The sequence below is a fragment of the Calonectris borealis genome, chromosome 3, assembly GCF_964195595.1.
Source record: "Calonectris borealis chromosome 3, bCalBor7.hap1.2, whole genome shotgun sequence".
Taxonomy (NCBI): domain Eukaryota; kingdom Metazoa; phylum Chordata; class Aves; order Procellariiformes; family Procellariidae; genus Calonectris; species Calonectris borealis.
In genome coordinates, this window is record NC_134314.1 from 26,981,879 (window position 1) to 27,005,235 (window position 23,357).

Genomic DNA, 23,357 nt, shown 5'->3' on the forward strand with positions numbered 1-23,357 from the left:
CTCCCTGTAGATTTGGCTTATCATCCAAAGAACTGCACCTCACTGAGCCCCCCTTAGAAAAACCCGCAATTTCAAAGTTGAATTTGTCCATGCAGGAGAAAAATCGATCTTAGCAACCACCCCTCCCAGAAGAGACCAGCATAACGTGAAACTGCTAAGCCTTTCACACAAAGTGCAAAACCCATTTCCTTGGTCTAGGTTTCTTGTTTTAAGAGCCTGCAAGTAAGAAGACAGACAGCTACGTAAGTAGTTCTGTTTTTACTAAGTCCATCACCAAGCTATCTGGGCTTGCTGCAATGCACTGTTTGAACACTCAAATTGAAGAGGGCTCAGAAGCGATCACTTAAGGGCAAGGGGAGCTATAGGGAAGTTGTAAAAATGCTCCCATTCTGGAGAGAGGCATTATTCCCATTTTATAGACAGGACATCTGAGGCAGAAAGTCCCTCTCGGCGACATTAAGCTTTGCTCCTGGCACTCAAGTCCCGGAGCCATTGCGGCTGCTCTGCATTCAGTGAGTCAGGAGGTTTAATCCATCACACGGACAATTATTTCTACAGCCAGGCAAGGGAACAGCGTTTAGCAACAGCCAAAGGTTTCTGTAAGGAATTTGTTACCAAATCTCTGGTACGCTAAATTTCTCTGAAATCTGCAGCTGTCCTTCCATCACGACGGCTCCTCCTTGGCCTGACACCGGATGGGGCAATGCATTAAATCTGTACAAACGCATCAGAATTCAGGCAGAGATCATCAAAAGTGTTTTAATGATTAAACCATGTCAAACATTAACAATGTAGGTATATTCAGATGAGCCAAGGGTTTATTTCTAGCACATTTAGACAGCCTATTTTGAACATTATAGCTGCTGTACTGAGCTATGTAAAGACTCTGCAAACCAGTACCTAGAAATGAAGACACACGCACAAGCTTTGATAATGTAAACATAACAGACACTATCTCCTTCAAAACAAGGAATGAAAACCCACAAGGCTAGTAGAAGAACTTATCAATTCCCTAAGAGATGTGCAAAAACTTTATAAAGATTTCATTTAAAAAAAAATTAAACATGTTAAAACTGGCATTTATATAAATATCAAAAACCAAATAGTTGAACTTGAGCAATGACCAGCAGAATGTCTTGCACAATTCAATTTTTCAGAGCTTAATGAATAAAATATTCATAAGCCAAACTCCACCACGGCAGATACCAGAATACCAGCAATAGATACTGGCTTTGCAACTGACTCCTCATATGTGCAAGGCAAGATTTTACAAGGAGGAGTAGCGTTAACAAGCACTTGAATCAAATCCTCAGATAACAAGCCAAAACATTACCGGTGATATACACAACTCACATTACAGAAACAGACATGTCCAGCACATTTAGTAACATTTAAAAAACTTTAGGTATGACTTAGACCGTTTAATTTTGCTTGTTTGGGAAAAACATGTTTGTTAGGCACATTTTAAAAATGAACATATGCTACATGAAGAACAGTACAGATACCAACTTAAATACAGACAATTCCATCAGAAAAGCATCTTTCTGTCTTCATTTTAAATACGCTTTCAGATATGTCACAGACTTAAACAGTAGCTCCTAAGATGTGGATATGGCTATGGTAACAACACTTGAAATTCTGCCAGTTTCCATATTAAAAACCACTCTTCATCTAGCATTTAAGAATTCCCAGAAATAAGAAAAAGGAAAAAAAAAGAAAAAAAGAGAAAAGATGGGTCCACCCTGTATATACTCTAAACCTTAGAGACAATATTTAAGTCTTACTGGACTGTGTAAGCGCCAATTACTTTTACATTAGTGACATACTTCAAATAAAAAAATAATATCTATTAAAAAGGTAAAATAACTTTTCCATCTGGTTTGTGACTGTTTAGTCAGTTAAAGCCAAATATACAAAACTAAATGCGCCATTTCGAATTTCACTGTATCACGTAAGAGATACATAACATCGTGTATCACGTACAGAACAGTAAAATGATCAATGGATTCTTCTAAATGACTTTTTAATAAAAAGTCAATCAACTGAAAAGTTGAAACATACCCTAATTTTTAAACCAGTAATAAGCTTTGGGCCCTGCTTTTTAATTTAAGGCATGTGTGTTTATCTACTGAAACCAGCATCGTACAAATTACCTCTACAATCACATGCACGATCTACAGTAAAAAAAATGGAGGTTTAGATTACAGTGTTTTCAAATTGTGAATCATAATTCAGCACCTATCATATTGACTAGTAAGGCAACAGCAGTGTCGGATACTACGATAATACTCCCTTCCACAGTCTATAGCGGGGTCAGTGACAGCCCAGAATTATTTTTAAACTTTAACCTACTTTTATGTTCTGTATACAGTTTCTAGGGTGTTTGCACTGGTTAAGTCCTACATAAATCACACTATTCTAGGCAGGAATAGTTACAGTAGCCGTTAGAGTATTAGTGCACAACTCTTATTGTGCTTACAATCAGATGATTTTGTTGTTGGGGTCATCAAAATGGTTTTTCAGTTTGGTCTTCAATCCTTCCTTTGTTTCCTTTGTTTCACATTGTTCTCAAGGGAAGAAAAGCTGTTTGTGTACCCATTCACAGTGGCCGTAGAGCCGTTCTGATACTCTTTCCTCCTCGAGGATGCCTTCTTGTTGTAAGTCTAGAATATACGGAAAGACACATGGTTTTGCTTAAATAGATATAAATAACTGCTTCCTGACAGTAACTCAAGAAACACAAAAGTAAACTTGCATCCATCATTTTTAAAGACCTTCTGCCAGCATCTAACAAGCTCTACCTTTTTTTGTGTATGAGGCTATACTATGCCTTTCATTCATCACAGGAAGAGAATTAGTTCACTGGAAAAGAAAAAGGCTTGCTAGTATGATGGCAGCATTGGTAGTGTTATGCTAACAATAAATTAGAAACAAGGGAAGCAATTTTATGGGCAGATTATGGCAGAAGAATATACTCAAAATGACAAGTGAGGAAGGAGGTTTGATGCACTGCAGGTGACTATCTCAAACAAAGCCAGAAGAAGTGGGTAAACAAGAACAGTGAGGGAAGTTCAGAGACAGAAATGTGAAAGGAACTTGCAACGGCCAACATGGGAAGCAAAAACTAACAGGATCGGGAAGGCTCGGGACACCAAAAAAAAAATACAGACAGTGAAAAAATATGAATTAGTCTTTGTGAACAGGGCTCAGTCGCCTTACAAGAGCATATTTCCCAAAAATATGTGTGTGTGAAAGAAAGTTAAATGGTTAAATTGATGAAGAAAGTCAAGTAATATCTGTAATATACTATCATGTTTAATTAGAGTGTTCATATGCAGCAAGTGGACTGATTTTAAGAAGTACTGGAAGCTCAGATAGGGAAGCCTGCTATGTTTCCCCCCCTCAATCACTCTTACCAGACCCAAAATGCCCAAATCTTGCAAGAGATGTTTAAAATATGTAACAGAGTTTGCTTGTTTGGGGGCAGTAGGCTGTGTGGTTTGATTTTCTGAAGATGGTACATCTTTGCACAGAGCCTGATTAGGAACTACTCAGAACAACACATACCAAGCCTGGATCTGTTCAGACATGAAATCAATTTTGTAGAAACACAACTCAAAATGTTAATTTTCCATATGGAACTAGAAACAAATGCCTGTAAAGGTGAGCCAAAACCAGTTTTCTGGTTTGGGGAGTTTGGGAAGTTTCCCTGGATATAAAACAAGCATTTCCCCTTGTAAGAGAGCTATAGTGAACGATTCCTTTGGGTGCTTCACAGGTTCACAGGCTGCTGTTTTGTTTCAGACTGGAAAGCTGTTTCTTACATAAAAGCTCTTCCTCTCCCTTATCTGCAGTTAAAATTGCATTAGTAAAATGCCTTTTTGTGCCACTTTGCTTACTGAAATTACTAATAGTTCTGAATTATGGATACAAAACATCAGAAGCTTCCAAATTTGAGGGCAGACCAACAAGTACAGTACTTTAAGAGTCTGTGCATGTTATTGGAAGATAGCAAAGGGCTATTTCAAGCATATCTTTCTGTAAAGCAGCTTTCCAATGAGATACAGCCAGCAGAACGCTACGAAGAGCCGATGAGTATTACTTTTACCTGAATGTAGAAATTTGTGAAAAGGATAATCAAAGAAATCATATAAGAAATCTGGAAATACAGCCACCCCTGAGGAAATGCACATGGCCAAACAACACCGCAGCTGGTCTGGAAGATTGTCAGGACAAACTGAGTCTGGGAAGAGAAAAAAAGACAAATGGAGCACATTAATGCAAGGAGGAAAAAAGCCATTAGTGACCAAAATCTCATTAGTTATTTCCAAAACAAGCCAAAAATATGTAATACTCTGTGTTTGACAAGTTTATCTTCTCTGTCTTACTAACAGTGCAAACCTGAGTTAGCAGACATTCAGGTTGTGGTATTCTGTTGTTTGTTTTTATTTGTTTTAATTGATTAATATAGTTCCATTTTAGAGCATTAGAGTAACTTATGTAGAATTGATTTATAAATATACTAAGAAACAAAGATCAGCTTCTCCCCAGTGAGAGCTCATCAGGGTTTGACTCTACCAGCCTAACAGAGTAGATCTGCATCTCCCTGCTTCGGTTGCAAAAGATTTGGGGTAACTGGGTCTACAGACAGATCCTGCAATCCTCTCCCCCAGACAGGGACTGCCCAACATACGGCTCCAGCGTAAGAATTTTTAGGGTAAAGGCTGCAGGGAAGCTGGGGAGGCAGGGAGGAGGATTGGGGTTTAATTATCTTCAATTATCTGCTTTGGAAAAACACAGTTTGGGCTGAAGTGCTGCAGAGGGCCTTAGGCAAAATTCATCTTTACATGAAGGCTACCAGATTAGGGAATGTTTATTTGAAAAGGGAAAGACGGTTCTGTTATTTTGCTGCCCTAACAGCTATGCAGGCAGAGCAGGCAGGGAAGTGAAAGCAGCTGTGACAATAGCCAGGGGAGCAGCCAAAGCACTGAGACACTCGCGTTCTGTAGCACTCAAACAACCAGGATGAAGAATTGGGACTAAATCTGGGAGGAAAAAACATACAAAGCAAAACAACCCCACCAAAAAACAATGAACCTCACTGCTACAATACTTAGCCATCCTTCCGGAAGGAAGAGTGCTAAGGAAAAAGGATTTTGAGAATCAACACTTTGAATTCCTGGTCATCACCAGCAAATGTTATTAAATCTATTCACAGCTCTGAGGGGTTGCTAAGTGGGGAGAGGGAGGAAAAAAAAAAAGAAAAAAAAAGAAGATAACGAAAAAGTCTCTCTCTAGGCTTCAGTTTCCCCACCTACAAAAAGGGGAAGACAGAACACCCACGCACATTTCCTTGTGGTGTTCTGACATATTGTACACATTGAAACCTGGTTCTCATGCAGTATCACTACAGCATGTGCCACATTGCTTAATTTTGTTGCTCTTTTCACCTCCAGTACACAGCATTCAGGCTTCATCACTGTAAACACAGGAAACAATACAAATGGATGCAAGGACTCCAACACAGAATTACAAGGGAAAAAAATCTGCCCGTTTAAAGTGCAGAAGGAGACCAGAAATATTGAACAGTTTTTAATAAACCATTTGCAACTGCATGCAAAAGTGAGACAGAAAAGCCATTGTCCCGCAGGACTAGAATGAAGGGCCTTGTTAGCTGTGGACTGTGTTGCACTTGGTTTCTGGTCTGTCATCTCAACATCAGCCTGAGCAACCACGCACAGAGAAGAACGTGTTAGCTCAGGCAGGCTTGGAAGAAAAGCTTCTCCCTCCTCCCTGGTTAATGAGTCCCAGAAACCCCAGCGCTGTGCCTCCCAAATACATCTAGCCACACAACATGGGGAGGTGGAGAAAGATCCCATTGATCTCAGCACCAATTCTGTACACCACCAGTCCCCAGGTCCCCGTCGTCCTGAAAACAGAGCAAACGGAGGTGCAGAAGCTGGATTTCTAAGGTGATTTAGGCACTTAAAGATGTAAAAGGTACTAGTCTTCATTTCCCCTTCTTCTAGCCCCTGCCAAAATTTTCTACCTCAGCAAAGGCAAGAGGGCCCCATCATGAACACAAGAGCCTGTTAAAGCACTGAAGAGCTAATCACTCACCAGCTGCCCCTGAGTGATGTACTTCTTCCACCACAGATAAGGACGCATTGCTGGAACAGCAGACAATCCATAGTAGGAGTACATGAGGACGTGGATAAAGCTGTTCAGTGTGGCACCAAAGTAAGCTAAAAAAAGGGCAAAGGAAAAAGAAAGTACATTGCATTACCAGGAACACGCTGTTTCGTGGATCTTACGAAAATAACAAGTTCAAAATGTTACTACTTAAAATATGATTTTTCTTAGAAGAAAGGCAAGAGTCCACTCCCCTGATTTTTTTCTGTTCAGTCAACAGAGTAGCTAAGCTGCTTTTCAGCTGTGCACTTTATACCAGCCTTCTGGTTTTGTTTCCTTGATTTATTCTTTTTCACATCTACATTCTGGCTTCTCAAGGGAACTGAGGAAGCTGATAAAAAGGAGGCATGTAAACATGCCCAACAATCGAGAGCTTCACCCATCTAATTTTTGGCTTATTTCACTTCCTTCCAGGCAGGAGCCTGTTTTGTCATTTATAACCGAAAGCAACAGGTATCTTCCGAAACTGCAAGTTGGCCATTTTATTTGTCCTTGTTTATAGCATCTTTAGTCATTAAAGAAACTTTTAGCTTAACATCAAACTGCATAGAACTGTGATGACCAAGCAGAACATAAAGCTTGGGAAGGAAGAAGAAAAACACATCACCAGAAATAGCACAAAAGTATTTTCAAGACCACACAAACACAAGATAGACTCCAAGTATCTGCACTTTTGACTGTTGTATAAACAGGGATTGACTTCCTTGGAGGAGATGTTGGTTCCAGATGTACACTTTTTATAAGTTCAGCATTACTCACTGTTGTGCTGACAGTACGAAAAAAATATGAGTTTCTATGTCGCTTGGCTTAGAAAGCAGACCAGCCTTCCTGAGCAACCTCTTGGTCTGCACTGCTGGTAGTTCACATCTGCTGGATTTGACAAGGTTTCTCTTGGATGAGTGTTCCACAAAACCAGTATCTATAAGCTGCACATCTGAACCACAACTAAGCCACGCTAATGCAGTTAGGAAACTAGATGCCAGCTAAAAGCAATGAAATTAAAGAATCAAAACAAGATAGCCAGAGGTTAGCAGGATTTAGATGAGATAGACATGGAAATCTTCCACTTAAGATGCATTCAGTCGAGTTCATTAGTGCTCAGGGGACAAGATTTTAATTGAAATAATTTGTTATGGCTACTGGTATAATGAGATTAAATTAAGAAAGTAACATCTCAAGTGAACTTGACAGATACAAGGATAAGAGTCACTATTAGCCATCTTGCAGCTGAAACAAGCTTCTGGTCCTGACTTGGAAAAGAGTATTGTTTCATTAGAGGGTCTGCAACCACTACAAAAAAGAAAAAACAAGGTTGACAGGTATCAGACCTGGACTACTGCAGCTGATAAATGTCACACTGCCACGCAAATTCTGCAAACATTGGCATGCCTTTTCTAGAGGCTCTGCAGGCAGCTTAATACCTGCAGCTATCTGCAACAGTTGCAATTCAGCAAAGCAGTTTAATATGGGACAGAACAAATCCTGCAGCTGAAGGTACCAGAGACATTTGGTTTGACCAAAAGAAAACTAAAACGAGGCCCTTGTTGCAAGCGTTCCTCACCATAACCCAGTACTTACAGTGACCACAAGGCACCCAGTTCATAACAAACCACCAAATGTTCAGCATTGTTGCATGGTGGTAGACATGCAGAACAGTGATCTGATGATTATTTTTCCGCAAAATGAAAAAGAAGGTATCCATGAACTCAATGAGTTTGGAGAAATAGTACCACCAGAGGACACGTATGATCTAGAAAGGAGGAAACAAGTTTTAGAAGCATTGCGCATTGTGGGGGCTTTCAACCCTTTTGCTATCTAAGTAATTAAAATCCAGATTCTGTCCTGCACTACTTGTATTGAAGACACTGCTGAGATCTTCTGTAACGCTTCAGCCTCAGGCCTCTCCGTAGGAGATCTAGGTACAAACCCATAGTTACAGCTGAAAACACGATGGCAAAGACTGTTTCATGAGGCTACTGCTGTGCACCTGGGGTATCCTGGGAGAAACAAGAAAATATTTAACCAGAGTTGGTCCCGCAGTGCTCTCTGTAAAGGAGAAGCCTGAACAGGGACCAGAAGAAATCATCACCACATCTCAGAAAGAGAAGGGAAGTCACAACATACAGTGGCTGGATACAGTCTGAAGACCAAGTCCTTGTTTTTTGACCTGGGAACACTTGAAAATTTACAGATAATTACTCACCAAAATACCAACCATGAATATATTGTAGATTAACTATCATGTTTGACAATGCATTGTCCATTGTATTGTAAAAGGAGGGAAAAAGGCATACAGTTTGAACAAAATCCGCATAATCAATACTGTTCTGCTCTCCACTTACACACAAGCGGACAATTATTAGCTATAAGTCTCAATTACGTTACCTTCATATCGGCTTCTCCTCCACTGTGCGTATCCTGACAGAAGAAATTGTATCCTCCTTCCCATACTCCTGTCACCAGCTGAGAAGATCAAAGAATAAAGTGTCATTTGGGGAGAAGGCTGCACCCCAGGGCACGTGCAAACCTCGACGGCGGCTCTGCCGAGACATTTGGTGTCAAGGGATTCATGGGCACCCGAGTGCAGCATTAGGCTGAATTCAAGCTCCAAGCCGTGATTGAATCAGAAATTCTTCCAGTTGGGGTATAGCAGAATAAAAATAGGAGGTAGCATCTTATCCCCACTTATCCCATATAGCCTGTGTGTTTTGCACAGACATATTCTAGACAGATCCTTAAGTAATATCTTTCCTTCTTAGCTGATGATCTAATTGTTGAACAAAGCGAACAACCAAAGAAAAGTAAGGTTTTTTTCTGATTATTTTTGGAAAGAAAAAGTTATATTTTTAGGAAATTTTATACACAGAGATCTCAGTACATTTTTTTCAACTTTTTTTCAAATCTTCAGCTTTGCTATCCTTAACAGCTAACAACTGATGTTTTACCACATTTTGATTCTTCAAGATCTTTTTAAATAATTCACTCATGCCGAGCACATTACATCCTTCCCAGCACAAGTGACTTCCTCTGCAGGATACGCTGTTGCCTGCCTGACTTCCTGGCATAACGAATAACACCTCAAACATGGAAAAATTTACTTTTAAGAGTAATGACCAGCTATTAGTCATGAGAGGATGACTGGGAGCCCGTTGCTGAAGGAGAAACCTCCGGAGAAGCAAGAGGCAAGCTGGATGTCCATGTCCCACCCTTTCATGGGTGGGAGATGGAGGGGCAGGTTGAGGGTGGGACGGGAGGAGGGAGTGGGTGCAAGGACAGGAGTGAGCCCCCCTGCCCCTTTAATATCACAACAGAAGGGATTGCTGGCTGGCATTTATAAAGATGTTTTTCCTCTTGGAAACAGCATGAGGAGAGGAGTAACAAATTTAGACGATTCCCAAGTGAAAAAAGAATTGTTAGGTATCCCAAAAAACGATTTAAAGGCAGAGACAGATATTCTTCACAAGCAAGTTGTCTGATTTTGGCCTTATCTACGCTCATGCAGCATAAAAAAAAGCTTTGCAAAGCCATGGTAAAAAACTCTTTGTACCGTAAGTCATTTAAAATGATCACTTGATTAAAATACTGCAATAACTGGTATGATTAAGTGCTGCTCAGAACTGTGAATAAGAAGCTAATTCTAAAAAGTACAATAAAGATCATCACTTAAATGATCTACCTTTTCCTAATGTTATTTCTTTCATGGCTCATTTTCCCCCTAAATTAGCTTTTAAAATACCCAGTCAGCCTAGGTCATTATTTCTGATCTTCTGAGATAGTGTTGCCACCATTTAGAAAAAGAAAAAAAAGAGACATCTAGTTATATCATAACATGTAGACCTGGAATTGTCTCGTGTATTAGAGATAAATCAATACCACCCTGCCACAGTGAGAGCAGGGCAGCCGTGCACATTGACAGCAGACCCAAGCAATTTCTCTATCCAAGCAGCAAAGGGAACGCAGCCACGGGAGGACTCCTCTCCCGGCCGAAAGGAAGACACTGATGTGCAAAGCACACCCGTTTAAAAGCAGTACCCTGCTAAAGTACCAGCTAGGTCCCGGAGCAAGCCTTGCACCAAACCGCTCTTAGGGCTGTGTGGCTTCACAAGCGCCCGCCAGTCCCTCAGACAGAAGACCACATTGTGCTGTGATCATGTTGTTAAGAGCTTACAGATGTTTTCATACAGTTCTCATAGTTCAAGGAAGTGTTAGGAATAGAGGGATAATCACAGTGTTTATATTGTAATTAATCCAAACAGCATCCATCACTAATCCTGCGGTCCCTAAACTTCTCCCAAGGAAAGGCTGGCATAGTGAAACCCAAGGAGCTTTCCCTGCAAGTGATACAGGTTCACTACCTAAAGCGTAACGCAACCAAAGGTGTCTGGATGGATCCCACCTCTCTGAAGGGCAAAGGCATCAGTGTGGCTATAGGCAGCTTCAGCTAAACCCGAGTACTCCCTCTTTTTCCAGAAGATCATATAATAATATGCCAGGAGTTCTAATACTCTCACAGCCACAGGGGTTTAAATGATAGAAGCAAAGCAATATTTGTAGGAAATGGTAACATCTTTTATCATATAAATGGTTAGCATAGTTACAAAAATAATTTAATCCCTCCCTTTCCAGAAGGAACTAGATGGCAGCCACTACTGCTGCCCATGAACTGCTGCTGGTGCCCACAAACCTTGCTTGGTACAACATACAACGCACACAGATAATCCTTTTTCCAAGTTAGCTTGGAAAAAGCTGCTCCTTTGCCTGACACCACTATTTCTTGTGGTATTGCACCCACAATATTTCTTGTGGTATTGCACCCACAATACTTTCAGCACATGCTGGAGGGCTTCAGAAAACAAAATCAATGGGCCACTCTGAGACCTGACCACGAATGGTTCCCAAATGGCTCTGTTAAGCACGGGGCTGGGCGTACAGCACCAAGGAGCTGCTGACGTGCCACCTAGAAAGCAATAAACAGAGGTGTCATAAACTGCCAGCTAGTGCATTTAAGTCATTGCTTATGCTTGTTGTGGTCTGCTTCCAGGATAGCCAGAGTTTCTAACCCCTCCTTACAGCTACTCTACAGCAGGTCTCAACTCGCCCGGCACTCCTTATCCTCCCAGCGACGGGCTGGTGGCTCCTCAGCCACCCCAGGCTTGAGACAACCTTTCCCTGCCCACCGTCCCTAGGAAGTCCTTCATCTTCAGGTTGGCAGGAGCCCAGGCTTGCTAATGGCGTTGCTGATGCGCAACCACAGGTGTATCTTCTCTCGAGAAATTAACCTGTCTCGAAAAGGCTGACTACAATCATTTTCACTAGAGTACATGATTTTTAAATGACACAAAAAGAGACAGCTCCTTCATAAGCCAATTAAAATGGTACTCAAAGTCAACGTAAAGTCCTTCGACTCTGGGGAAAACCCTGCAGCTCAAAGTTGCTTTTGTGCTCAAGCAACTCTTTCTTCCCTCCCCTGCACTGAAATTTTCTTTTTTTAATGTTGCTTTCATTTTGTAATCGTGTTGCTGAATTCTTTAAAATGCCATAGCATGTGCTTCTTTTATAAACTCTGCTACCAAAATAAACCAGCACACTAACACCGGTCTGACCGGGCTGTAGGAGAGGCGTTACCGGGGAGGATTTTGTTTTCTCGTGATAAAACCGAAGTCTGAGACTCACTGGAGAGGGATTGATAAGGGACCCAGCACTGCATCAGGCTGTCAAGGCGTGATGGGTTTCTGAGCTTCAAAACAGAGAGACACTAAAGTGAAAAGAAGCAGAAGTTCACAGTCTGGTCAAAGAAAGCAAACGCCTGCAGAGATATGAAATTTTATCTTTACATGAACGCAGTCACCTCAGGACAGAGATAAGGGCTTCGGGACCTGCAGAGAGAGAAAGCGGAGAGGCAAGAGCAGCCTGGCAGCGAGCTGCCACCCGCAGCTCACGTGCCACGGCACCTCTTCACCAGTCCCTTCCTTCCTAAAACAGGGTGCTGCTCTTAGGATGCTTTTCCTACAGCATATGCTACACCTCCCTCATCAGGAAAATCTGAGACTTTTCTCAGGCTAATTCAGTAGGGAATTAATTTTTCAGATGAAGAAAGAAGACAGGAAAGAGATCACTTAGAAAGTGAGCCTTCATCACTGACCGATTTTCTTGAATGTCTGGGTGGTCCAGATCACTTGGCTAGTTTTGCTAACAAAGACACCCAAAATAAAATAGGTCTGCGTGCCGTAAAACTGGGTAGCTGGCACTCTCCCTGCTTTGCCAAATTACCCAGCCGAGACTCGAGTAGAGAGGCACAGCGTCGCAAGACGACTCATGATCCGAGAGCAAAGCAGCGACAGGGGTGGAAGCGGTGCTGCCTCTGCTGCTCTGGCTACTCCCACAGCGCTTCCAGATACAGCTGTGCCAGCAGCGGGCAATTCACCCATACTCTACAACCCCTCTGCCAGCCGCCCCGCCACGCGCCTTCTCCACCACGCAGAGGGCCACCCCTTGCTGCCCCTGACCAAGCCAGGAATGTTATTTCTCCTCAAAGTCCAAGCACTGTAAATGTATACAGAATAAAACATTGTTTTTTCCCTCTAATGAGCATCCCCTCTTCCTGAGGGCGTGACGATGCCTGCCACTGCAGGGCCAGCCGGGAGGAACCTCTCCCGCTCCCTGAGGTCTGTCTTGCCTTTTATATTGTCTGGGATAAGCACAGACCACTACTCTGTTCTGCTGGTACTGGAAGCCGCCCTGGTCATTAAATGCCCAAATAAATAATTTATAGCAAGTACACACAGAAGCTACTATCTTAGGATTTCCAAACAGGAGGTATAAAATTTCTAGTGATTTTAAAATAAGGTTATATTACATTACATCAGTAGACCAAACGATGCAAAAATTTTTCCCTACGTTATTGCATATAAACATTTACATGAAAAGGTCAGAAAACCAAGTAGGTCATCTTTCTCATCCCAGTTGGGAGGATGCCTCACTTTAACATCTTGTTTTGGTCATATAATATTTAAACTGAGCTGTGATGCTATGAATCATGACCCGAACTACCACAGCTATAATTCAGAAAAAACTCCAAAGCAGGGTTTCAGGTATATCGTATGCAAGCTATTGAAGTAGCTTATTTTCAGACAGGTTACTAAACAAGTTCGTAAGTGGTAATGTTTTATGACTTTCCTTAAACTAGGACAGTTTAACCCATCTGAAACTCAAAGTGACAACAAGGAAGAGAACAGGGAGTAGCATCTCTTTTTTGAATGCTCCTCTTCACCATTTTATCTTAAAAGAGAGTACGTGTACTATAAAGTGCTACTGATGTAGGGCTAATCCTTCAAAGCCAAATTTCCATGACTGACGTGATCCGAGCGAGGGTATCGCCTGCTTTGCACTGACACAGGTAACTGCGGAGGCACTACAGCTAGAGAACGTACCTGGAGGTGCAGGAAGCTGATTTTTGTCCCTATCACCTGGCCCTTCGGCTCCCTCCCTGCAAACATCAAGCAGCGCAGTGTTATGTCAGCACGGCTCTCTACTTGGCAGCATTTTTAGGGGATCAGTCCTTTCTTGCAGAACATCGCTTGCCCTCATGTCTACCTTGTAAGTGCTGTTAAACACATTTCGTTGCAACTACCATGAGTTTACTAAGTCTTCACAACACTGTAGCTTCGTGTATTCCCATTTATAAAGAGAAAGTATATTTACAACAATACCAATGAACACTTCCATACAGGTAATGTTACATTAAGAGCAAGATTTACTTTGAGGTAAAGTGTTTCACTAGATAGGAAGGAGGAGCCTTAATATTCACTGTATTTAGTTGTCTCATTCCTTCACAATATAAGGGCTGTTCAGCTGGTTACCAGTATGAGGACTTCTTCAGCAAGCAATAAATAGTCCTTTCTTGGTAACCAGTTCATTGTTAGCGAGAAAAGTCTGTGTATATAAAGGCATTTATGACATCAACAGTTCAGATCTTTTCTATTGTTTAAATTTATCAGCAGGTTTTGTAACATAGCAGAATGTTACAATAATTTCCATTTGGAAACTGTGAGTATTATTCCAAGTATTCAAGGAAAAAAGATTGGCTATCCTGAGAGTTTTATCCATACTTAGTAAAACTGAAGAAAAGTCTGCACTTGTAAACCCCCAATAACATAATTGGAGGTTAAAACAATAGATTATTGTATAATTATAAATAATATATGCATAAAATAATGCAGATGTTGCCCATGAAGTCCACAGCAACACTACTTTTAGACAAATTAAACAGATCAACACACAAATTTTTCTAGCTTATAACATCCTGACAGGGAGGTTAGAAATCTAAGCATATCAAGAATAAGAATTGTTCAAGGTACCTATTGAATTCAGAACTGCTCATCCCCGAAGCATTAAGTTCTTAATAACCCAACTCAGTAATTTTTGACTAGACAATTCCTACACAAGAGAAATCACTTCCTATCTAAACACTCATCTTGTAAAACACTATAGAATTAACTACAAACTTAAAGGAGAATTACAGCTCGCATATACTTCTACGCAAATACAAAAAAAAAAAAAAAAGAGATTAGTAGTTTTAGCTCTAGCTTGTAATTGCATGTTGAAAATGAAATCTCTCCTTACAGAAAGGAGAAACGCTTTTGGCTAAAAGCAAGTCAGAGTATTCTGTACATTAAAGCCACACACTCAATCATTTTCTGACCGCATTCTTATTTACACTGCCATAGTTCTTCATTTTCACTTTAATCAAAACCATACAATTCTGAGTAAAAGCAGCTAAAGTGCTCTCTGGGAAGTGGAAAACTTTATACTGCCTAAATCTTTGCTTTGTTAGGAAAGAAAATAAGTCCACAGAAAGTCCAATTCAGTTTGAAATGTATTTGTATGTTCAGATTTTAACTTCCAAGAAACAGATGAATCACAATGGCGTTGATGCAATTGTTTCAGCAAAACTAGGAGGGCACAAAAGAAGCTATTGCAGGCTTACAGAAAGAGATGCTAAGAGTGTGTGCATGATTAAACACATTTAAATAAAACACGTTTTGCGCTCCAAAACAGGCCGTAGCTTTGCTGCTGAGTACTTTGTACAATCCACCAGCACAATCACGTTGAGCCTGACTTCCAGGCAAGGAGGAGTTACTGAAGGAGTAGCCAGGTTCATGCTGAAAGATCAGGCCTTCGCTTGCGCTGAGCGAGAAGTGCATTTCAAACATTGCTAAGCCAGCTCAGCATAGATGTTTAAGGGAAGGTTTGTTTCATACCATACTTAGAAGTAACAACATTACAACTACAGTTTTCTCCCCTGAGAAGAGACATTAAAGAACGGTTGCAACATTTCTGCAGGTGTTTCCCCAGGTTTAGGAGGACTGTCCTCATACATCATTTTCAACATAAGCCAATATAATTAAAACAGAATCTGCAAAATAACCCCAACCCAACCCCTTTTCTCCTACCTCATAAAACATATACAGGGAAAGCAGTGTAAGTCCAAGGTTGTAGACCACTAGAATACCCCTGCACGAGAACGGTTGCTGATTCCGCATGTACTTTGGTCCTAGCCATACGATTAGTAAGTACAAGACTGAGAAGATAAAGGTAGGCGTATAGTTCTCCAGAAGAAGCCATCCTTTTACTCTGGGGTCTGAAACAAACAAACAAACAAAAAACGTACAAACACTTAGATTTTGTAAGGGGAAGAGTTCAATGCATCCAGAAAAAGCTGTACCCAAAATGCTTCTAGTGCTGGAATTACTGGAGAAAGACGAAGGAAGAGCAGCAAGCCCTTTTATGAAGGGCCACATTGCTCATTTTACAAAAAAACTTTCACAAACAAGATTTTAGTTATACAGTTGTTAAAGAAAACAGAAATACTCCTCTTCCTAAGGCAAAGATATTCCTAAATTATTACCACTATTATTTTTAAATACTCATTACCATTCAGAATCGTCATGTCCATCCTGAATACCACAGATGAGCTTAAATTATAAAGAAAAGCTTCAGTGACCCTTTCCCCCTTATTCTCTCAAATCAACGTTTCCCAATAACACACATCTTACTTCCTCACAAGAGCCATCAAAGCTAAGAGTGAAGCAGATACCTTTGTGGTTATCAGTGCACGATCCTGATAATTATTTTCTAATCAATATTAACCCAATAGACTTACGTATGTGCTACTCAGGAGGATTAAGTTTTGGAGCACTTGCATGAGCAATGAAACACAAAGCAGTCAGTCCAGTCTGGTTGGCAACATGTCGTCTGCTCAGGAAAAGCACATAAACCACCCCGAACGAGAGGGTTTCAGGGGAACACTTGGGACAAGTGCTTGATCCTTTTGAACCACAACTGTGTTGTCCATACCCAGCAACAGCACGGTATTTCACTCCTCTCGCTAATGTTGGCCCAAAGGACTGAAACCAAGTTTACCAAACCATCAATGAACAATTCAAGTATTGCTGGCATTCACAGCCCTGACTTAATTTTAAAGGAGTCATATGTGGTTCCTGCGTGTAAGAAATGAGGCCTTAAAACATAGGTTGGGAAGTAGTTAAGAAAGCTGGGGAATTGTTTGGATTTGCCACCTTTATGGTTCATTATTTTTAAGACATGGCAAATACAGACCATATGCCAGCACATGCAAAAAGTTATAGCAGAACATCCAGACTAATTTAAACAGGCTTAGTACGAAGAAGGGGGCAACAAGGGCACCAAGCTACTAAAAGCAAACGGAAAACACACTTTGAAGGATCAGAGGCTTGTGCCACCTCCTGTGGACTTCGTCCTGCGAGGAAGCGGCACTACCATCGGAGTTTCACTGGGACAAAGAAAGAGGCAGAAAAGACGCTACTGAAGCAATCAGAGGAAGAAAGCACATGCCACTCAGCAGCACTGCTATGCACACTCCGTACGGGATGCTGACATTTAATCCCCCCTGGTCAGGACCCGGTGGAACAGGGCCATCCCTACCCTAGCTGGAAGCCCTCACCATGAGGCCACCGCCTGTCCCGGTGCCACTGCCTCTCCCTTCCTCACGCTGACCAGGATTGCTGTTCTCCACCTGTAGACTTTTTCCCAGTGAAAAACCTACCAAAACCATTGTTTCTTTAAAAAGAATGGTTTCAAAGAAGAAATGCTTTCCAAAAACCACAGATTTTTTTCAGTGAAAAATTCCTTAGCAACTCTAGTTATGAGGGGAAGAGTATTTTTATTCCATCAAATGCAAATAAAAACATTTTTTAAATAAAAACTATCATTAAATTCTAAAAAAAAAAAAAAGGCAGCAAAGATCTGAGTGAGATAAGTCATTCACTAAGACTAACAACACGAGCTTAACTGATAGTAAGAAGAATAGCACCTACGATTGTCATAGCTGAAAAATTAGCAGCTCTTAGGTCAAAAGATCAGACGCATTGAATACACTTTTTTATTTATTACAGAATCATACATTTTGATGCTTTGCAGATACTAAAGAAAGTAGTCACCTGTCAACATCAGGATGTCAGAGGAAAGCTGTTTCTTATGCTCTAGTATCTGCACTTTAATATCAGCTTTATTTACATATTTAATTTTTGACAAATCTTACCTCTGGGTCCAAGCCAAACATCAAGGTAGCTATTGATTGTTTTATCAAGAAGTTCCATTCTATAACCTACTGAAATGGAAAGAAGAGGAGAAAGTTAGTTCTTCAGCTCATGAAAATAGTTTAATGATCTGAATACCATCTGTTAGGGTCAACAAAGAAAATACTGATGTGCAAAAATTGCAGCAGACATTACCAGCACATATAAAGAACATAAAGCTTATTCTAGTCTCAGAGAGCCACTGGTGTAAGAGAAGTATTTCCCACTGAAGTATTTAATCATGGATCTAGATAAACAGGAGCTTAAAATAATGAGTTCTGATTAACCTGAAGTTCTTTTTCATTCTGTATTTTGTAAGTGCAAATACAGGGTGACATCTTGCAAGATTCCTCTGCAAGGAGGAGGAGGAGGAGGACTGGACCTTGAGAAAGCCAGCAACATCGAAATTCTCAAATAAATACTATGAAGCTCTTTTAACAAAGAACCTCGAATAGCTGGCAATGCTAGCTGGGGAGGAGGAGGAAAGGGAAAAAAGTGACAACTGGCTCTGCTATCACTTTTGCGGATAGGTGACCCATTACAGCTCTGATTAACAGCCCATAAAATCAAGAGATCAACAGCCACCGAATGACAGATGGCTGCAGAGGCGAGGGAGAAAACATTGAAGTTCGTGGCATGAGCATCTCCAGATCCAGAAACTGCTTACTGGTAAGACATTACCAGATAAAACTCATCCAACACCAGTAGAGCGATTCAAATGTCATCTGTCGGCTCCTCACACGGCCAGTATTTACTGGTAGCACCCGGTATATATACTGCAGTATGTAAGTCACTGTACTTCCCTAAGCTTAAAGCAGGAAAGAAGTAGCAACACTTTCCATGAGCAGGGACAACTGTACATGAGGCCGTTGACAAGAGAAGAGGAAGTAATTTTTCTTGATTAAAAAACCCAACCAAAACCAAACAAAAAAACCCTTCCAATTTCCTCTTTTCTGTCCAGAACTGTACTGACTTTCACTAAAATAATTTTATCCATTTTGAATAGGATAGTTTTCACTTCTTGATGTTTCTCCCCGCTGAAATACTAGTATTAACAGCAATTTTTAGTTATGGGGAAATAACGTAAGCTGTCCATATACCCACAGCGCAAACGGAAACGATTACGCGAGTTTACATGTAGTTGCTAACAACAAAAAAGTTCATCTCTATTTTTTTCAATTCTAGCTGAAGAGACATCTCTCTTCCACCTGTGAAAACCCTGCCTCTAGGGGATTTCTGATTTACGCAAGTAAAATGAATAGTAGGTCCTCTGGTTTTAGTCAGCTGGGACTGACACCTCCATTCCTTTCGAGTCCAGCAAGAAAAGTCAAGCAGGATGCAAACGACATCCTCTCCCCGGTCCAAAGCGGGACTGGGAGCCGCCCGGCTCCCGCAGGGGCTTTGACTTCCCGTGGGACCAAGAAAATACAGCGGGCTTAGATATGTGCATTTAGAGCCCCCCCAACCCATCGTTTCCTGGGGGGCTCTCCGGGACATGCGCAGAAGAGGACTTTCCCCTCCACGTGCATCAAGTCTTTGCACCGCTTTGGCCTACACAAAGGCACAGAAACTCCCCTGGAATCTGGTCACCAGGCACAAACAAAAGAGCTTGATTAAAATAACCACGAGTGTTAAAAGTCTTTTGCAGTCCTGATTCATACTGGTTTTATTTTCTGACTGAAGAAGCCCAGCCCAAATAAGTACACACTTCACAAGAAGGTGCATTTTTGGACTCATGTCACCTCACCAGCTATGACACACAAACTGTGAGCGCTTGCGTGAACAGCCACAGCACTGGCACGCTGGTGGCCTAGGAATAAGGAAATTTAACCAAGAAGCCTGTGCTGTGCTACCAGAAGCACGAGCATCAGGAAGACTGTGAGAAATGAGTACATCGTTTCCAAGTAAGTTATCCAGAGCAAGCTCTTTTTTCTTTTTTTCACCTCTTTTTTTATTAATCTGTCATCTATTAAATATCACCAGGAACAGCACTCCCCAGCGGATAATTCATTTTGTTGCCTGAAATCCCCACTTACTCAATTTGTCTGTCGCTCCTTTGATCCCGTACCGATTGATTTAGTTACGCAGCACTGCATCATCCAATAACCCAGCATCTGCACCTGAATTCAACTCTCCTTTTTGCAGAGGAAGACTTCAGATGGGAGAGTTTGTTTCAAGAACAAAGGTTCGTTACACAAAAATATACAAAAAAGCTTAATTCAGAACTGACTTGTTATATCCTGTAGTTTGCTGGACACTGAAAATGCAGGTATGTAAATTAAACAACTAAGAAAGCAGAAACAAACTCCGCCTAGCTATAGCAAAGACAGCAAGAAATGAAACTCCATGTTCAACCCTTCCATAAAATTGGAAGAAAAACTCATTCCCCAAGAGGAGGAGGCTTTCTGCAGAGGTCTTAGCTTTTTTGGGCTGCTACCCCAAAGCAGCTTTTTGTGCCAGCATTATCAGACAGCAGATTGTAAAAGGGACAGCGAAGGAAGAACTACTCCGGGTGTCGATTTCCAGAATTTGCAGAAAAAGAAATTGTTTCAAAAGGAACTCATTTGTGTAACAGAAAAACAGAAGGAAACAATCTGCTTTTGTTCCAGAGGGGGTCATGTGAAAATGCATCAAGTCTCCTGCCAATAGCCACACAACATTAAACACTGCTTCAACGGCAGCAACTACAAGGGTTCTTTTTTAATTAGAATAGTTTCCCAATTCAGAGGAACATCGACTCCCAGAAAAATTAAATCAGTGGCCATTTGAAACACTGTAATCTGCATGTTTCCTAATACTGAAAGTAAGCAAATTCTGCAGCTGACCACATACAGGAGCAGATCACTAGCAACCCTCCTTTACCTAGAATTCATCCCACACCAAGGTACACTATTCATAGAATCATAGAATAGTTTGGGTTGGAAGGTAGCTTTAAAGGTCATCTAGTCCAACCCCCCTGCTGTGGGCAAGGACATCTTCAACTAGATCAGGTTGCTCAGAGCCCCATCCAACCTGACCTTGAATGTTTCCAGGGATGGGGCATCCACCACCTCTCTGGGCAACCTGTTCCACTGCCTCACCACCCTCATTGTAAAAAATTTCTTCCTTATAACTAGTCTGAATCTACCCTCTTTTAGTTTAAAACCGTTCCCCCTTGTCCTGTAGCAACAGGCCCTGCTAAAAAGTCTGTCCCCATCTTTCTTATAAGCCCCCTTTAAGTACTGAAAGGCCGCAATAAGGTCTCCCTGAAGCCTTCTCTTCTCCAGGCTGAACAATCCCAACTCTCTCAGCCTTTCCTCATAGGAGAGGTGTTCCATCCCCCTGATCATTTTTGTGGCCTTCCTCTGGACCCACTCCAACAGGTCCATGTCTTTCTTGTGCTGAGGGCTCCAGAGCTGGACGCAGGACTCCAGGTGGGGTCTCACCAGCGCAGAGTAGAGGGGCAGAATCCCCTCCCTCGACTGCTGGCCACGCTTCTTTTGATGCAGCCCTGGATACAGTTGGCCTTCTGGGCTGCGACTGCACATTGCCGGCTCATGTCCAGCTTTTCATCCACCAGTACCCCAGGTCCTTCTCGGCAGGGCTGCTCTCAATCCCTTCATCCCCCAGCCTGTATTGATACCAGGGGTTGCCTCCACCCAGGTGCAGGACCTTGCACTTGGCCTTGTTGAACCTCATGAAGGTTACACAGGCCCACTTCTCGAGCTTGTCCAGGTCCCTCTGGATGGCATCCCGTCCCTCAGGCATGTCGACTGCACCACTCAGCTTGGTGTCATCTGCAAACTTGCTGAGGGTGCACTCGATCCCACTGTCTATGTCATTGATGAAGATATTAAACCGTACTGCTCCCAGTACAGACCCCTGCGGGACACCACTTGTCACCGACCTCCATCTGGACATTGAGCCGCTGGCCACTACCCTCTGGATACGACCATCCAACCAATTCCTCACCCACCGGACAGTCCACCCATCAAATCCATACCTCTCCAGTTTAGAGAGAAGGATGTTGTACGGGACCGTGTCAAAGGCCTTACAGAGGTCCAGATAGACGATATCCGTAGCCTTATTCAGTACCTGCGGTCAGAAGAAAAACCCAACCCAATTATGTCACACATTGCTTTTTAAAACAGGTACCTCTATATACACTAGTTATTTTTTCCTAATCTGCCTTTCTACAATGGACAGGAAAGAAACCATCCTCTCTGCTACCAAATTTTACCAGTGCAGTAAGGCCCCTGAACACCAGGGCAGGCTGGATCAGAGTCTGGAAGCACTCAGGCTTACAACCTGAAAGACACTTTACTCCTTCAAATCCAAATATTTAATCCAGGAAAACACATATCTTATGTTTTAAGCAAGACAAAACAAAATTACTGGTCTTTCAATTCTGCAACCCAAATGAAGGCTAAAGTTGCACCTTGCCCCAACAAGATCGAGCACCATCATTAAAATATTACTTTTTCAAAAATCCTCTGGACTTAGATAGACAGAGGTTTTTTTTTTTTTGACATCCACAGAACATTTTGCATCCTCGGTCCACTTCTGGCACTCTGAGTTGGGACATGCACTACGCTCCAGCAGCCACCCATGTGTTTGGGCAGAAGATGCAAACTCTGCCCTACCGCTCAGTCCGGGCATGGATAGCCCTGGTGCTCCTCGTGTGGCAACCGAAAATACAGGCCAAAGGCTACACAGAAGTGTGCTCTTCTTGCAGTATAGGTTTTTTTTAAATTTATTTATAAAAGTTTTTCATGCAGGCTACCAGCAGCGATAATCTGCTCTTCTAACGCACATCAACACTCCGAGGAAAGGGCTACTAAATACTGAAGTATTTTACCAGCTCCTGCCCTTTAAAGGAAATTCTCTCCTACGCTTTCCACAGAAAACACATTCTGGGGCGTTTATGCCAAAAAGTGATTTAAGAATTCTTTGTCACATTTTAATGTGGTTTTCTTGAGTTTCTTCTTGGAGTAACTTCAGTTTCCAGGTGCAAAGATAAGGCACAGAAATAAAAAGGTTTGCCCCCTGTCCCATGCCACCCTTTTTAAGCAAACCAAACAGCAGCAAGAAAACATTTTGGGCTGAAAGCTCAAAGCATTGGGAGCCTGCTCCCTTTCAGCACGAACCTCCAGCTCTCACCCTGCTGCTCGAGAACTCCCTGAAACAACAAATCCCAGATTTGACATTTAAGTGCCTGAACTTGAGTTCCAAAAAAATCCCAAAAATAGGCATCTAAATAATCGTGCTGGCTTCTGAGCGCAACGCGCCATCAGGCCTGGCTGCTCAGCCTTCTTGGAAAACAGCCACTTTCTCCGTTCTTAAATTAGGACTTCGAAGCCTAATTTTAGGCACTTGATTTTGGAAATCTTGAATTGTGTTTTCTTGTTAAAGTGATGTTTCCCAGTCCCTGCCATTGCAGCGGTGACTCCTCTTTTCCCTCCTCCAAAAGTACAAACTATCCCTCCTCCAAACACACAGCGATCACATTGCTGTTTGCTTTTGTAAATGTACTGGAATTGAAAACGCTCAGCTGCTTGAGAACTGGAAGAC

At 41.8% G+C, this 23,357-nt stretch overlaps 1 protein-coding gene across 3 annotated transcripts in view; it reads right to left on the reverse strand.

The window, feature by feature from the left end:
* Positions 1-745: 745 nt before the first annotated feature.
* Positions 746-23,357, reverse strand: part of ELOVL5 (ELOVL fatty acid elongase 5) — a 38,746-nt gene continuing 16,134 nt past the window's right edge. For all 3 annotated transcript variants that reach the window (XM_075145203.1, XM_075145200.1, XM_075145201.1), the window contains exons 2-8: positions 17,771-17,839; positions 15,645-15,832; positions 8,578-8,655; positions 7,771-7,942; positions 6,121-6,245; positions 4,109-4,243; positions 746-2,663 (exon numbers count right to left, since the gene is read on the reverse strand). In XM_075145203.1, the coding sequence (XP_075001304.1) occupies positions 2,532-2,663; positions 4,109-4,243; positions 6,121-6,245; positions 7,771-7,942; positions 8,578-8,655; positions 15,645-15,832; positions 17,771-17,828 (888 nt within the window). In that variant the 5' untranslated portion in view covers positions 17,829-17,839 and the 3' untranslated portion in view covers positions 746-2,531. The remainder of the gene's footprint in view (positions 2,664-4,108; positions 4,244-6,120; positions 6,246-7,770; positions 7,943-8,577; positions 8,656-15,644; positions 15,833-17,770; positions 17,840-23,357) is intronic.